Below are 15,837 nucleotides of genomic sequence, written 5' to 3' on the forward strand. Positions count from 1 at the left end.
TCACAGAAAAACTTTATTGGTGTAATGATACATCGCTACGCCGCAAAGTCCCACGCCGGGGGGTTAAACCATGAAGCCAGCCACAGCAGCGCCCGGGCAGGGGCAGAGGGAGAGAGGGAAGGGCCAGAGCCTGCGCCCACCCCCGGCAGGGGAGGAAGAGGGAGGTGGGGAGGCCCGCGGCTCCCCCAGCCCCACAGGCCTCGTCGCCCGCGCTGACCCGGCCGGGCCCGCTGCACCGCTGCCCTCGGAGCGGGTCCTTCGCCCGCCAGCTCCTGGGCTCCTGCCCCTTTTCCGTCCTGAGCTACGGTGGGAAAACCGGGTAGGGCACGGCCAGGAGCCGCAGGCCAGCGCTGCCCCGGGGAGCGGAGGCTCAAGTTCATCCTCGAGGACAAGGAAACCGGCTCCGAAACAACCTCGGAGAGGTTCCTAGAAGGGAGACGCCGCCCCGGGAAAGGAGCGGGGCAGAGCTGCCGTCGGGCAACGCCGGGCCGCTGCCGTGGCCAGGGCTGAGCTCCCGGCACGGGGGAAGGAGCCGCGCCAGCACCCTCGGCCGCCGTCCTGCCTCCCTCTGCCCTCCTCCCCCTGCCACCTCCCACCAGGGCGACGGAGCAGTGCCGGCACCCGGGGCCCTGCGGCAGGGCCGGGACTGCCCCGGAGCCGCTCGCTCCTCGAGGCGGCAGGGACCCGTCGCAGGGAGCCGGGCAGCGTTGGCGCTCCGCAGCCGGCCTCGCCGCTGCCTCCGGTTCGCCCAGCACCCCCGGGGCCAGCTGGGCTCTCACCGCCCCGACCCGGCGCCTGCCGAAAGGGAGGAGGAGGGAAAACTCGGCACTGCGAAACACGGGGAGCCGGGGCAGAGGGGGGGACTCGCCTCCCGCGGAGGCCGGGCGAGGAGGAGGGAGGAAATGGGGGGAGATGCAATTAAACCAAAGCGCGAGGCCGACCGAGCCGGCGAGTCCCAGCTCACCCGAGATACAAAAATAAACTCTGCCGCCCTGGGCCCGGGTTGAGCGGGATCCCAGCGCCGCAGCCGCCGCCCACCATGCCGACCCGCACCGTCGCTGCGCTCCGGCCCTGCTCCGGCTTTGCCGCTGCCAAAAGTCGTCTGTGGTTTAAAAAACATGAAAGGTCGAGGATGAGACACCCAGTCCAGCTTTCACCCACAGGGGCTGCATCTTGGGACCTGCTTGCACACGGGAATCGCTCGGGACCAGTGCAGGAAGCTGATACCCCCGGGGAAGAGTACAAAAAAAATAATAAAAAAATAAAATAAAATAAAAAACACACCATGGGCGGGCAGGAGCAAAGCAAACCTCTTTGAAACGAACGGACTCTTCTCCAGGGAACAAGCTACAGGCAGTTCACGGGAGTTCAACACTTCTGGAGGAGGAGGTCCAGGCAGAGGCGCAGCGGGGGCCCCCCCGCCCCCCTTGCTGCTGCTGGTGCTACGGACGGACGGAGTCTGCTGTGTCACAGCCAGTACAGAAAAGTGCTTGAGGAGAACCCAGCCCTGCTTCAGAGCCACGAGGAGTTTGCAGGTCAGTGCAGCCAATAAGATCAGCGATAAAGTGCAGCAAAGCTTCTCGGAGCTCCTACACAGCTGTCCAGCCAGTCAGAGCAGCCGCGGAGGGCGGCACGCGGGAGGGACGTCTGCTGGCAGCACCTAGAGCTAGAGGACGTGTCTTCAGCCAGGAAGCCGCAGCTGCTTTCCGGGCGTTGCGCTCCAAGATGCCTGGGGTACTCCAGTGTACGTACGAGCAGAGCGGTGCTACGGCTGCTGGGCGGGGGCCGGTCGGGGAGCTCGGGGCTGCCTCATCCTCGGACGCAGGCAGGAAGGCGGTTCAGCAGGGTCGTGAGGCATCTCGGAGCAGCTCTGGAAACTCACATGCAGATAACTTGCAACCTGCAAGGAAGCACACAAGCGTTACTGCTCTGCAGCTGCTCCGAGCCAGAAACGGGGCGGAACGGGGACAGGCCACCAGGGCCGAGCGCCCGGACGCCCCGGGCAGCAGCACGACTGCTTCTGCGCAAGAGCGGCTCAGCCCCGCCAAGCTCCAGGTCGTGCTCTCAGGGCAGAGGAGCGGAAACCTCAGGTCCAGCGGGCCGGGGCCCTCTCTCCCCGGCACGCAGGCGAGCTGGGAGCGCTGCTCCCACCTCCGCGGGCAGACCTGGACGAGCCCGCGGTGGACGCGCCGGCCGCCGGAGCGCTGAGCTCACACACCTCTCCTCCTCTATGCTGCCGCTCTCCTTGTCACGGGCATCCCTGTTCTCCTCCACGTCCTCCTCGCCGAGATCCATATCCAGCTCATTCCCAGCTTCTGAGCGTGTGTATGTGTACCCGCTGGAGAGAAAAGGGCAGCACAAGGTAAGCGCCCAGCTGGTGCCCCACTGCGCTGCTGTGTCCGCAGGGAAAATCCCCGCTCAACCGTCCAGCGGGCTTAAGTCCCTGCCGGAGTCCTGCCTGCTCCGAGCAGGATCTCCTCCGCATCCAAAGGGAGCCTGCGGGCGGGAGGGGCTGGCTGCCCCCCGTGCGTGCCCCGCAGCGCCCGGGCCTGCTGGGGAGCCGCGGCCTGGTGCCAGGCGGAGGTCTGCCCACGCCCTGGAGGCCACAGCTCCTGGTCAGCTTGTTCTTCCGTCTAAAGCGGTGCCGTGCGTCTTGGGAAGACGGGGGGAACCGGCTCTGGCCGAGCTACGTCCCCTGCTCCGCTCTCCCGGCCAAGCAAGAGTGCCGGGGCAGCCGGGCAGCCGGGAGGGCAGCTCCCGATCGCGCATCTGCCGTGTTCCAGCTCGGGGGCCAGCGGGGCCGCAGAGGTTCCTCCCCTGCGGGGACGCGGCGTGCAAACAGGTAACGCGATTCTTTTAGGGTGACTTCACGGATGCCATGTGGCCTGACCTGATGGAACGACAGGTAAAAAAGACAATCCTCTTCAGCCTCTTGTTGTAGAAGAAGTAGTTGAAGGACCAGAGGCTGCCGTCCTCTCCGAAGGGGTCCGAATCCAGGTCTGGGTTGTAGCTGCAACAGCAAGCGGAGGACGTGAGAAACGCTGCACCAGACTCTGCCCTCGGACTCATCCCCCGTGCTCAGCCAGCTGCGTCGCTCGGAGGGAGGGAAGGGGCAAAGGGCGAGCTCAGAGCCGCCTCAGGGAAGGGCGGGTGGGCATCACCGCGTCCGGGCAGCGCACAGGGTGAAGGGCGGACAAGGCGGACTAGTCAGCAGCTCTGCGGGGTGGCAGGAAGCACCCGGCCGCCCCAGGCTCTTTCTGGAAGGAGGACGAGGCACAACGCAGAGCGGCTCGCTGCCTGGAGCGCAGATTTCCAGGGCGCGGAAGTTCTGCGTGGGAAGGGGATGACGGTGGCAGTTCCCTTTCCGTGAGCACCGAGCAGGAAGACAGCAAACTCTCCCAAAGGGACATCCCGCCCAGCTCCAGAGGGACCGTCCTCATGCACAGCCGGGCACACCAAAATGTAACCTGGCCTTGAGAAGTAACTTCTTTTCTGTACAGCCCACAGCATGCAGGAGAGGGGGGGGCGGGATTAGGCCCTGGGGGTGTTTGTCCCGTTACCTGTAGATGTCACACTCTGAAAGACAAATCTCTTCATCCACAGCATCCCACAGGTGCGGCTTCAGGGCATTGAAATCTTCCCGAACTGCAGAGAAGAGGCTGCAGTTGACAGCGTTCACCACCTGAGGGGACCAAGCAGGGCACGTGAAAGGAGCAGAGCCACGGACGGACGGCTGCTGTCCTCCTCCCCGCTGCCCCTCGCGGAGCCTCTTGCCCACGCCCCACGTGGCTCATGCTGCCCCTCGGCTCCACCGCAGCGCCAGGTCCCTCTTCCAAGAGGGCACATCCCAAGGCAGGCGGGAACGCGAGACCACAGCTTTCTGCCAGCAGCCTGTTTCCAAAGTGTGGAGAGTGATAAGGTAACGAAACCTTCCACAAAATCCTCTCTAAGGCAAGTTTTCAACCTTTTCCCAATTCACAACCCCCAAAAGTTTTCCAGTGGTGCTACAATACCACACGGAAAACAACACTATGACAGTGGGCTTGGTTTTACATTGCTGCCTTGCCCACAAGTCCTTCGTAGTCCTCTCTGGGTCCACAGGTGTGACCTGCATCTAGGTCAGCTAGAGGTTTTCACTGAAGAAAGGTTATGTCTCCAGGGAATTCATCGGGAGGAGACACTGGAGTCTGACAGCGACCTCAGACGGGGAGGGCAAGATGGCCAGACACTGCTGTATTAGATTCAGAGGTGGAAGCAAGAAGAGAGGCACCATGGAAGCAACACGGGCTGGAGAGGCAAAACTCGGAGCATCTTCTCAGCACAAGCAGTTCAAACGTCTCCCAGCTAACAGTGGCTTCCTTGAAGCCTCTCTGGAAACAACTTTCCTGGACAGAAGGGATGCTTCCTGCTCCCTCCGCCTCCTAGGAAAGGGCAGCCCAGCAGCTGCACCCAGCAGCCAGGGGCTCTGGCACCCAAGAGGGACAGCTCGCTCACGGCAGGACTTGGGAGGCCCTTCGGAGCCAGCCCGCTGCCTGGCAAGAGGTGCAGCAGTGTCCAGCCACCAGCACTAAGAGCACGGAGATGAAAGCAGCAGGCAGCAGACTGGGAAGTCCTCTGCGAGAATATCATGCAAGATCCACGCTTTCCCCTCACTTTTCCTTCTTCAAAGTAACTACCCCAGAAACAGGGGCCTAACCAAGGGGTATGGCAAGGCTGACGTGAAAATTCCTGCTCATAAAACGTTGTTCCTGAAGAAGAGTGAAGCACAGGGCGAGCCCAGCAAGGCCTTCACCACTGCTGCCCACTTTTCAGGAGAAGAACTTGGGTGTCATAACGCTGCGCAGGGAGACATCCCAAGGCAGCTGTTGGAAAAGACGCAGTATGAAAACCCCCAAAACCCCTTCCCATGAGGGATGAGGACTGAGCCATCCTAAGGCTGGCACTGCTGCTGCTGGAGGAGGGAGCAAGGAATATCCTGGGAATGATTATCCAGGGCCACAGCACCACTGTGGGCTCCCCTGGAGACCCAGACACTCTCCCACCACTCAGAGCTGGCGGATCCCTGCTTCCTTCTCTTCCAGGACACAGCCCGCTAGCACAGCAGGCCTTCCAAGCACGGGAGCACCGGACCCCGGGGCTGGCGGGATCCGCTCTGGCTCCGGGGTGATCACGTACCCAGTTGAGGCTCGGCTCCCGGCTGAACTCGTGGCTCTTGGCAGCACTGAAGTCGTAGTCTGGGCGGAAGGACTCGTTGAGCGTTGCAATCAGATAGAAGAGGGTCTTGCGGCTGCACTTGTCACTCAGGGGTCCCTCTTCGTCACCACTCTGACTTTTACTGAGCCTAAGACAAGGAACGGCAACGTTAGCTGCGGTCACCAGCGTGAGCTGGGCCACTACACCGGAGGGGAGCACAGGCAGACAGAACCGACCACGACCCACACCTGGCACAGCATCCCGCTGGGCCTTGCTTCACTGGGCTAAGTGACTTGCAGCTAAATTGCTTTAACCAGGGGCAATCGGCACGTGTGCACCAGCGGCCAGCTGAGCCTCTGCTTCGGGGCGGCTGCGGTAGCTTCGCAACGCTGCGGCAGCCCGGAGGAGCGCTCAGCTACAGGCAGCGGCTTGGGAGAGCAAAGTCCCAGCACAGGCTGTGCCAGCTCTATCAGGGAAGCGCCAAGACTACGAGCACGGCAGCCAGGCCCGGGCCAAACACAGAAACGAGGCGGGAGTGCAGGCCACCGCCTCAGCGAAACCTGGACCCTTGCCACGAACATGCCGTTGCTTTGGGGCAGAGCACAGCAAATGCTCCCAGGACTTCCCCGTACCCCGGCCCACCGTACCTGCTGGGGCTGATCCCCGTGGTCTGAGGAGGCGACAGGGCCTCCAGGACGTGCGGCTGGCCCTCCTGGCAGAACTGCTTGAACATGTGTTTGTCGTCGCCAGCCATCTTGCACGAGTAACTCTCAATCCTGCAGAGACACACAGCACCGCGCGCGAGATCAGGCCGAGCGCCAGGCCCAGCAACGCCAGCACCAGGCCAGCAGCAACGTGAAGGTCCAGGCCCAGAGCTGCGACGGTGGTAACTCGGACAACCTACCTCCCTCACTAGCACAGAAAACTCAAAAAGAGAGGTATAAAGTGCACCTCATCACTGCAGCGCCCTGTTCGAGTCAAATAAGCAAGCCAAACTGATGCCAACAGTAAGTCCAAAAAGAATCCTTTCAGCCCGTATCAAAAACAGGTTCAGAGCTGGCCCAGAACCAACTCTGCCACAGCCTGCTCAGGAGAAAGCTCTCACTGTCCCCCCAGGTGACAAGGCTGTTAGCTCCCAAAATCACTGAGCACAGTCTCACACAGGACCAAGAGCAGAGCAGACAGAAGGACCCTGTCGAATCGAGTTTAAAAGCTCTTCCGGAGAACTTGTGTGTCACATTGGACTGGTCCAGCCCCAACTCAAGAACGGAAACTGTACAAAAACATATTCTAGGCCCCCAACACAAGGAAATTGGCTCCACTGATCCCAGCCAGTGGCAGCCCAACAGAAGCTGGAGGGCAAGACAGCCCCACAGACTGCCGGGCAACCCAATGCCTGCTTAGACATCACGTTCACAATCAACTACAAGCTTCAAAGAGAAAGTTTCCTTCAGATTTCCAAGTAGCTGGGGTTGTTTGGGTAAGAACAAACCATTCCAACATTGCTCCTTTCCACAGTCCCCCGGTAGGTTGCTACAAAGTTGGCAGGAATCTCCCTCGTTCTGGAGTCGGGAAGACCAAAGCCTTCAGAAAGAGGCTTTCCGAAACCACCGATCCATCGGCATGAGAAGGGGGACAAGAATCCAAGAGGGCTGTTCCCAATCCTCCTCTTCGAGAGGAGAGCACTGCTTAATGTTGAAATCAATCAATCTCTTGGAAACAGCATTAAAACGACCAAAGGAGAGAAACAGCAACTGCAGGCGGTAATGAATTAATTCCACTTCCTGGCCCGCCTGAGCACCTGGATCCCTCCTAGGCAAGGAGAAACTACCCAGTTTGCCAGAACTATATCCCTCCTCGGAAAGAAAGCCTGTAGCTAGCGCGTGACCCAGCAGCCTCGGACATCACACCACCACGGCCGCTGTAACACACAGCCCTGTAATACAGTACTGCCACTGCTCGTAACAGGCCGTAAGCTCTGCACTGAGTTTGCAAGGCCTCAGGACTGAGGCTTGTAAGGCTTCCTGCGACTGAACTTCTCTTGAGCTGCCTGCAACTTTGTTTTCCTTGGTTTAGCTGTGACAGCAGTTTCTCTAACTGACCAGGTATCTATGGCTAATCTTTTTTACTTCTGCACGGTGTTACCATAGTTTTAGACAGAGAGCAGTAAAAAGTTACTCTATGTAGAATGAGTTATTTACAACTCTTAACCTAATGATGCAGTGTAGAGAAACACAGGCCTGGTATGAGAGCAGAAGCCCTGAGAAGTGGAGACGGTATGTGGCGCAGAGAGGTACAGGCATGGGATGATAAGAGATGGGGCACAAATTTGGCACTGGAGACCTCACAGCTCACCAATGGTCAGTTAAAGAAATGCAGACCTGGAGCCAGACAAAACTGGTTTTAGCGGCAGCAGAGAGAATGAAAAAAATAGCATCCAACATATGTGAAAGGCACCATATATCATAAATTCAGCTGCAACACGGAGCTGCTGACCAAAGCTGTAAAAACATATTAACACACACATAAAAATGACCCCAGGTGGATCCTAGAGTGAGGAAGAAGAAACCACCACCACGAACATCATATTCCTCCAGGCAAAGGACCCCAGATGATGACAACTCACCGTCCTGCCCTCTCCAGCACTCCGAAGCTACTGACTTTAAGACCTAGAGCAGCAGTGGAAGGGTGAACATAACCTCAGGCTAAAGGGACAGAAACTAAGAAGTAAGTGTGTGTGCGTGCGTGTGTCTGTTACAACAGCAACTGCATTATTACTAATGGTCCAGAGCTTGGCCCATCTAGCTTTACATATCCAGCAGCAATATCCCATCTGCTCTGGGAAAAGAGAGGAGATTTATAGCTGACTCTGTCGGGCTGCAACTCCTTTTAAAGTATTTTCTCAGACACGGGAAAGGCACGAGAAAGCAGGCTTGCTTCCCACACGGAAAACAGGCATTTGATAGCACTCACCTGCCAATGATGTGAGCATCTCCGGTCTCCACAGTTAGCTGGGAGTTTATTGCTTCAAAACTTGAGTTCTCCAACAGCTTCATTGTCTTTGCTTCTGGCTCTGGAGCAATTCACCGTGCAACAGCTGCTGCAGAGTTTGTTTGTCCTATTAAAAAAAAAAGGAAAAAAAAGGAAAAAAAAAAAGAGAGAGATTATTATACCAGGAGAAAGAGAGACGGAAGCCCCAAGCCCCACGATGGACAGCAAGGCTGCAGTTCAGCCAGCCTGGTAAGATCAGAAACCAGCAGAAAGGCAGGACGGTGCAAAAGTCAGGAAACAAACACCTTTTCCGAGCAGGGAAAACAGGGCTGCAGGCTTTACGTTGCCATGACAACTGCCATCCAGATGGGCACCTGCACCTCCCGGGCGGATCGGATCGGATCGCGCAGGCTGCTGTTATCCCCGCACCTACGCCCTGTCAGCTCCGCCGCGTGACTAAGAACGGGCTGATCCGCCGCGCTCCCGGCGCCCACCGCGCGCGAGGGGGTCGGGCCCGCACCAGCTACCCCAGCGACAGCCCGTTCCTCCGTGAGCGCTGGAGCGGTGCATTCTGACGGGGAGTTTCCAAGTTCCCCTTCTCGGTTCTGAAGGTCACGGGCCTTTTTTAGCCAGACTGTTTTCCCTCGAAGCAGCGGGCTGGAGAACAGCGCATGGCACTTGTTGCGCCGCAGGCCGGGAGCGACGCAGACTCTCCTGCCAAGCGCCGCACGCTGTCTCCCGGAGCAGGACTCGGGCGAGCGCGGCTTTGGCTCGGGGAGCTGCTCTCCGTGCGGCCTCCAACCAACTCTGGGATCAACAGCCAAACGGGTGGCCGGGAGGAGAGAGGGTGGCGGGAGGCCTGGCTCCCGGGCCGCACGGCTGCCGGGCAGCCCCCAGCCCGGGGGGGGGGGGAACGCAGCGTCACCCCCAGGGTGTGGAGCACCTCCCGGGCGAGCCCCAGGGGCTGCTGGACCCCAACGGGGAACGCCGTCTTCCTCCAGAGCCCAGCACGGGGCCGGCGCTCCCTCCCCGGCCGGGGCCTCTTGCACAACCCTGGGACTGTAACAGGAGAATTTGTAAACAAGCGGCGAAGCACATGCCAGGGCTCTCTGGAAACAGTGTCCCCTTACAGGCCTCCCAGGGGAGACACATCCACCCCCTCGCTCCGGGCACCAGGACGGCGGAGGAACGCCCTCCCGGTCCTTCGGCTGCAGATCTGAACGCGTGAAGGGGACGCCGTGCGTCTGTGACGCCGCGGGGGACGTTGACGCGGGGCCCGAGGGACGCAGACCGTGCCGCCAGGCCCGGCCCGAGTCCCGGGCTCTGGACAGGAGGGAGCAGCAGCAATCCCGTAGTGGGGGGAGACCCACGTGCGCACTCGGAGCCGCCCGCCGCCCCCTGCGACGTCTCGCCGCCACGCCACGCCGTGCGGCCCTAAGCAGGGGACTGCAGCGTGCCGGACGCTCTCACCCTGACGCTGCCCGACGCGATTAAAACACAGCTGGTGCACAAGCCAGAGTGACACTAAACACCCTGTCTGAGAGGCAGCTCTAGCATTCGCCACAGCCCAGGCTACCAAGCAGAACAGCCTCAGCTAGACTGCCCGCAGACAGCCCCTGCGGAAAAAGCGGCAAGCAGCCCCTTCTCAGGCACTCCCGTGAGCACACGCAGCTCACCGGGACCCCAGACAGCCTCAAACACCGGCTGCCGTGGCGATGAGCATCCCTCCAAATGGGGAAGAAATTCCCCGCACGCAGATGAGCAGCCCGAGGCAGGCCACAGAGCAAGCTCCCACTACCCTGAAGCCTTTCTCTGTGGAGGTCTCTGGCTTATTAAAGCACCAACATTCAGCCTGTCAGTCCTCTGGTACAGGAAAGCCTTCCACGCCAGGGAAGATCAGGACTTGCTGCAGCGATCTCCACACTGGCCCTTCTTCTTCCTCTCAAACAGCCGCGCGTGGAACGAGAGAGCAGCGAGTTCAGGAAGGGCCTTGGGAAAACAAGGGAGGGACAGCAGCCACAGCAGGGAATTAAACGCCAACCCACAAGGCGCAAGGCGAGGACCGCAAGCAGGAAACGGAGCCTCAGGCCGCGGGATCCTCACTCCACGAGGATGTCCTCCCCCCCCGTAAGTCCCTCACATAGAGGCAGGCAAGCCAGCGCTCCGGAGCGGGTCTCTGCTTGGTTCAGAAGGCACCAGGCACTCCTGGGCGCTCCTAACAAACCAGTAATCCAGACTGGTCACGTTCCTTGAGCAACGGATGTTCCTCTGAAACCGTGACCCTACAGCGCCTCTGGACGTGACCACCTGTCCCCCCCGCCATGCCCTGCAGGCACCTAAGAGCAGAGCCAACCAGAGCACCACAGCCGCGCGGTGCCCTCTGCTCGCAGCGCTACACCAGGTCGCCGTCGCCAGAGCCGGGACACGGACGCCGCAGAACTCCGAGCGAGCGGCAGCTCCCCGCGGCCTGCTCCGGCGCGCGTCAGAGGGACGGGGGACGAGCTGCGGAGAGCCGCTCGGAGCGGGAGCAGGGACGAGGTGCCAGCTGCCCTCTGACCGGACCAGGAGCCTTGCCAACGGCCAGAATTAGAACAACTAACGTGAGCCCTAAGCGAGCAAAAGCCGAGCCTGCTTCTAACGCTGGCAGACAACAGATTGCTTCACAGACAAGGGCGATTTTATGGGATATGGACGTTTTTGCCTCCAGGTAAGCACACGAGTCTGGAGAGATCCATACAAAGCTCCCAACTGCTATTTTGGAAGAGCTGCACAGCGCAGGACTTCTGCAGCAGGGATCTAACGTGGTGATGTCACGGAAAGGATTTTCAAGACATGCTGATTTAGTTCATCTCAGACAGCTACGGAGAGATTTTGCATCAGCGCAGAGACAGCACTGTCAACACCCAGACAGCAAGTTTAACGGATTACGTCTCAGCCCTGGCTGCTTCAGTACAGCGTCTATCAGTCTATCCAGGCCATTCGGACCAGGCTAAGGAGCTGTATGTGCTGGGACTTCGAGAAATACCAATCTCTTCAAACCTTGCTTCTCTGTCACTCTTTTATCTCAAGAAGTGCCAAGAAGTTCAGAAAAATACAGAAGAACTCGGCTTTTGACGAGGCAGAAATGAGCTGCGTCTACAGGAAACGAGCATTTCCTCCACGAGCAGCTGCTCAGCCCTGCAGAGCGCCGGGGACAGGACACAGGCCGAGGAGAGGGAAGAAGTAACAGGCCGTAAAGGACGACGCCTCAGTGTCCGTGCAGCCAAGAGGCTCTACTTCATCCTCTCCCCCGTTTACCAGAGCCAAAGGCCAAGCCTGAAGGACCTGCGTTAGCGTTCGACAGGACAGTCCTGGTGAGAAGTTTCTACAAACACGCCGCGGTCACAGAGAGGCAATGAAGCAGGAGGCAGGAGTTCCTCTCTAAAGCTTTCAGTAACAAGCTGTGGTTGCAACAACAGGACATTATAAGCACTTGCAGAAAGGGAAACCAAAGCTTTGAGTCCTGAACTGTCACTGCTGAATCAACAGCAGAACAGTTGTGAGCAAAACAGTAGCTTTGACTGCTGACAACCAGGTTTGCACAGCACAGGAGCCCCCCTGCGCCCTGGGCAGCCTCAGGAAGCCAGCGGTACAAAGCACTGGAAGCCACGCTTTTTGAACAATCTTCTTCTCAAGGCAAAGCTTGATAAATCTGCCTGTACGGATGGGCGGAAGCCTGAAGAGAAACAACTTCTGAAGAACCTGACCTCAAGAAATTAAGGCTAGCGTTCAGCACAGAGCTATTCAGTGTAGGTGCATCTGGCTGGCGACAGCCCTGCAGCACAGAGAAGTCCTCGGCTGGAAGGAGCCACCGTGGTGGCTGCTAGGGCCCTGACCACCGAGGTGTGGGCAGGGGAACAGAACAGCTCAGCCATTCCCACTGACAAGAAATCAATGAAACGCTGCATTATAAAAGCCACATCCATTCCTCTCCGCTGCCACGGAGCCACCACGGCGGCGGTGCCGAGGAGTGGCAGAGGCACGCCGCTGCTCTCTCACCGAGGGAACGCGGGGCAGGACGTCCCCAGAGACCGGCAGTCAATACGTGACACCACAGTCCGCAACAGGAAGGGTAAAATCGGGTATTCAGCCGCAATTTTACATGGTGCAGAATGAACGCGACACCCACCCGTACCGAGAGAGACAACTCTTCCTGTTCCGAGCAGCGGAGCGAGCGCCGGTCTGCAGCAGGCAGGCACAGGCGGGTTTGCGGTTGCAATATCTAGCAGCTCAACACGGGACGCGCGAGGCTCGATCTTAACGCTGGTGCTGAAACAACACCTCAGTCTCCTTTGCCTGAACCATGTCCCAGAAAGGGAACCCAAAGCAAAACTGACACTTCAGCTGAAGTGTTTTGCTAAAGCAGCCACAAGATAAGCATATTTAAGGTGGATTTAGCTCAGGGCACTGTAATCTCATTCCTGCAGTATACATGGCATGTTGGATAGCAGATAACATGGAAGGTTGCGTTAGTTCATATTATAAACAGAGCAGGGCGCATACTAGCACCTTACTGCTAGAATGATTTAGCACACTGCAAACATTACTGAAGGGGGAGAGGGGAGGAGAGAGGATATCCAAAAAGTTGGACAGATCTAATTTTAAACCAGGGTTAATGGAAAACACAGAGGCCTAATCTAAAGGGTTTCAGGTATCAGGGGAGTCACAGCGCGTTCCAGTGCCACCAAGGAACACGAGACAGAATCCAGAGAAATTCGCTCCGTATAAAAACTGGCGAAAGCAAAACCCTCGTCTAGTTCAGATGACAAGCAGCCGGAAGCGCTAAGACATGGGAAGGGAGAAAGCAAAGGAGTAACTTAAGGGGAGCCAACTCAACCGAACCACGGGCCGTGCCCCTTAGCCTCTCTGCCGGTACTGCGTGCTGTTGGGACGGCTGGCAACCCAGCGCAGCTGTCGCTCCCCACCGCGCGTTTCGTCCCCGAGCTCCTGGGAGGACTCTCCGGGAAGAAACGGGGCGCTGACGACGTCTGCGATGAGCAGCGGACGGGCAGACGGGGAGCGCGGCAGGGCCCTCGACCTTGGGGCCGTCACACCTTCCTTCCCAGCAGCCCTTACAGCGGGTTTAAGGGAGGGCCCCGCACTTTCGTTTCCCCACTGGGGTGAGGGTGCTCCAGCAGCGCTGCGCGGGCCCCAGAGGGCCCAGGCCGCGGCCGTGGGTCAGAGACAAAGAGAACGAAACAAACCCGGCACAACACGGCGGCTCCGGCCGCCATCACCCCCTCCCCACCGCCGACCGCGGCCTCCGGCTTCCCGGCATGCCGCGCGCACCGCCTCCCGGCATCCTCCGCGCCACGGGCGGCCGAGGCCTCGGCCGTCGCGCCAGGACTACAACTCCCAGCATGCCTTGCGCAGCGCCGCCGCTGTCGGCCCCGGCGCGCTGCCGCGGGGCGTGCTGGGAGCTGTAGTCCCCGTGTACTCCGCGGGGGGTGAGTGGGGGAAAGCAGCGGAAACCGACCTACTAGTGTCTCCTGCACTCGGTCCCGGCGGGGCTCCTCACGGTGACAGCTCCTTCAGTCCCGGGGCGTTTGTAAAGGAAAGCTTCGCCGGGGAAAGCTCGAGGAGGGCGCGTGTGCCTCGGCCGCCGTCCGCCGTCTCACACCGGCCCACCGGGCCTCCGCCCACCTCGACATGTCCCCGACTAATCGGGACGGAGCGAGCGGCTGGTCGAGACCTGGATTTCCCCGGGCGGGCGAGCGAGCGAGCAAGCGAGCGACCCTCTCCTCAGACACCGGACGACAACAAGCGACAAAGCCCCGCCCGCGGCCCGGCCGTCCCGAGCGGTCGCTGACAGCTCCCTCCTCCCCATTGGAGGAAGGCCGTGGCGCTCCCCGCCAAGCTCTCCTCCCATTGGTGAGTGGAGAAGTCAATCAAGAGCGCCGCGCCCGCCCTCCGAGAGGACAGCGCCTAGCACCACCCACCGGCCGGAACGCTCGGGGCCCTGATTGGCTGGCGGGGACAAAGACGCAGGGAGCGGCTGTCAATCACAGGGGGCGCCCGGCGCCCCCGCCCGGCGCGGCGGCAGCACTGCAGGCACCGGGGCCGGGGGCACCGCGGAGCCCGACCGCCCGGGGCAGGGCCGGCTGCGCCCGGGGCACCGCGGAGGTCGGGGCACTGCAAAGCCCAGCTCCTCCCGGTGCACCGTGAAGGTCGGCGGTTGCAAAGCCCCACTCCTCCCGGTGCACCGTGAAGGTCGGCGGTTGCAAAGCCCAACTCTTCCTGGTGCACTGTGAAGGTCGGCGGTTGCAAAGCCCAACTCCTCCCGGTGCACCGTGAAGGTCGGCGGTTGCAAAGCCCAACTCCTCCCGGTGCACCGTGAAGGTCGGCGGTTGCAAAGCCCAACTCTTCCTGGTGCACTGTGAAGGTCGGCGGTTGCAAAGCCCAACTCTTCCTGGTGCACCGTGAAGGTCGGTGGTTGCAAAGCCCAGCTCTTCCTGGTGCACCCTGAAGGTCGGTGGTTGCAAAGCCCAACTCTTCCTGGTGCACCCTGAAGGTTGGTTGGCACAAATCCCAGCTCCTCCTGGTGCACAGCGAAGGTCGGTGGTTCCAAAGCCTGGCTTGTCCCTGTGCACCACAAGGGCCGGTGGTTGCAAAGCCTGGCTCCTCCGGGCTCACTGGCCGTCCCCCTGTGGAGGGATCACTCTACGGTTTGGGGAGCAGAAGGTGCAAACTCCAAGGGCACCGGCCTTGTCACAGTGCTGGTGGCCGCGGGTGCACCATCCTGCGCCCCGGCAGCGGCCACTGCGGTCCCGGTGCAGGCCAGCCTTGCCCCCAGCCGCTCCGCGTCCCGGCAGCCGGGAACCAGGAACGCTGCGAGCACCGAGCCCCCTGCCCAGGGCCGGACCTCCGCGGGCCCGGCTGCCTCGGGGGGCCGAAGCCCCTCACCGGGGGCTGGACCTCGGCGGGGACCGGCCGCGGCAGCGAGGGCTAAACGTCCTCGCCAGGGGCAAGTGTCGGTGGCACCAAACCGCCCCGGTGAGGATCAGATCTCAACCAGGCCAGACCTCTCCCCAGGGCCCAGCTCCCCGGGGAGGGCCCGATTCCCCCCCCCCCCCCACCCCGGGGCCAGTCTCCCCGGTGTCAGTCCCCCTCCTCGGGGCCGGTGTCACTGGTGCCGGTTCCCCACCGGTGCCGGTCTCCCTGGTGTCGGTTCCCCGGGGCCGGTTCCCCCCCCAGTGCTGGTTCATCCCCCCGTGCCAGTGCCCCCGGTGCCAGTCCCCTCCCCGGTGCTGGTCCCCCTCCGGTGCCGGTCCCCCCCGGTGCCTCCCCCCCCGGTGCCGGTCTCCCCGGTGCCGGTCCCCCCCGGTGCCGGTCTCCCCAGGTGCCGGTTCTCCCCCCCCCGGGACCGGTCCCCTAGGGCTGGTCCTCCCCTGGTGCCGGTCCCCCTCGGTGCCGGTTCCCCCCCCGGGACCAGTCCTCCAGGGCCGGTCCCCCCCCGGTGTCGGTTCCCCCGGTGCCGCTCCCCCTCCGGTGCCGGTCCCCCCCGGTGCCTCCCCCCCCCGGTGCCGGTCTCCCCGGTGCCGGTTCCCCCCCGGGATCGGTCTCCCCGGTGCCGGTCCCCCTCGGTGCCGGTTCCCCCCGCGGTGTCAGTCTCCC

The 15,837-nt window shown here is 61.1% G+C and overlaps 1 protein-coding gene across 6 annotated transcripts; it reads right to left on the reverse strand.

Annotated features, from left to right (window-relative positions):
- Window positions 1–14,070, reverse strand: MAF1 (MAF1 homolog, negative regulator of RNA polymerase III). 6 transcript variants are annotated; one of them, XM_026114797.2, is made up of 8 exons: window positions 13,704–14,070; window positions 8,167–8,311; window positions 5,841–5,969; window positions 5,176–5,341; window positions 3,561–3,682; window positions 2,891–3,010; window positions 2,219–2,338; window positions 1–1,900 (listed from the first exon to the last, which is right to left on the reverse strand). In XM_026114797.2, exons 2-8 carry the CDS (start codon window positions 8,247–8,249, stop codon window positions 1,879–1,881), a joined length of 762 nt encoding a protein of 253 aa, XP_025970582.2. In that variant the 5' UTR covers window positions 8,250–8,311; window positions 13,704–14,070; the 3' UTR covers window positions 1–1,878. The 6 variants fall into 6 exon arrangements, with proteins under 6 accessions (XP_025970582.2, XP_025970581.2, XP_064364077.1 ...); XM_026114796.2 differs by having other exon boundaries at window positions 13,700–14,069; XM_064508007.1 differs by lacking the exon at window positions 13,704–14,070 and adding an exon at window positions 13,428–13,495.
- Window positions 14,071–15,837: the final 1,767 nt, after the last annotated feature.

Source organism: Dromaius novaehollandiae, chromosome 2 (assembly GCF_036370855.1).
Source record: "Dromaius novaehollandiae isolate bDroNov1 chromosome 2, bDroNov1.hap1, whole genome shotgun sequence".
Lineage (NCBI taxonomy): Eukaryota > Metazoa > Chordata > Aves > Casuariiformes > Dromaiidae > Dromaius > Dromaius novaehollandiae.

Bases quoted from the DNA above. Each gene is read 5' to 3' on its own strand.
- MAF1 (XM_026114797.2), bottom strand. From the start codon at position 8,249: ATGAAGCTGTTGGAGAACTCAAGTTTTGAAGCAATAAACTCCCAGCTA. The intron at 5,342-5,840 runs GTACGGTGGGCC...TCCTTGTCTTAG, and splicing joins ACGGGGATCAGCCCCAGCAG to GCTCAGTAAAAGTCAGAGTG. The intron at 3,683-5,175 runs GTACGTGATCAC...TGGTCCCCTCAG, and splicing joins GGGAGCCGAGCCTCAACTGG to GTGGTGAACGCTGTCAACTG.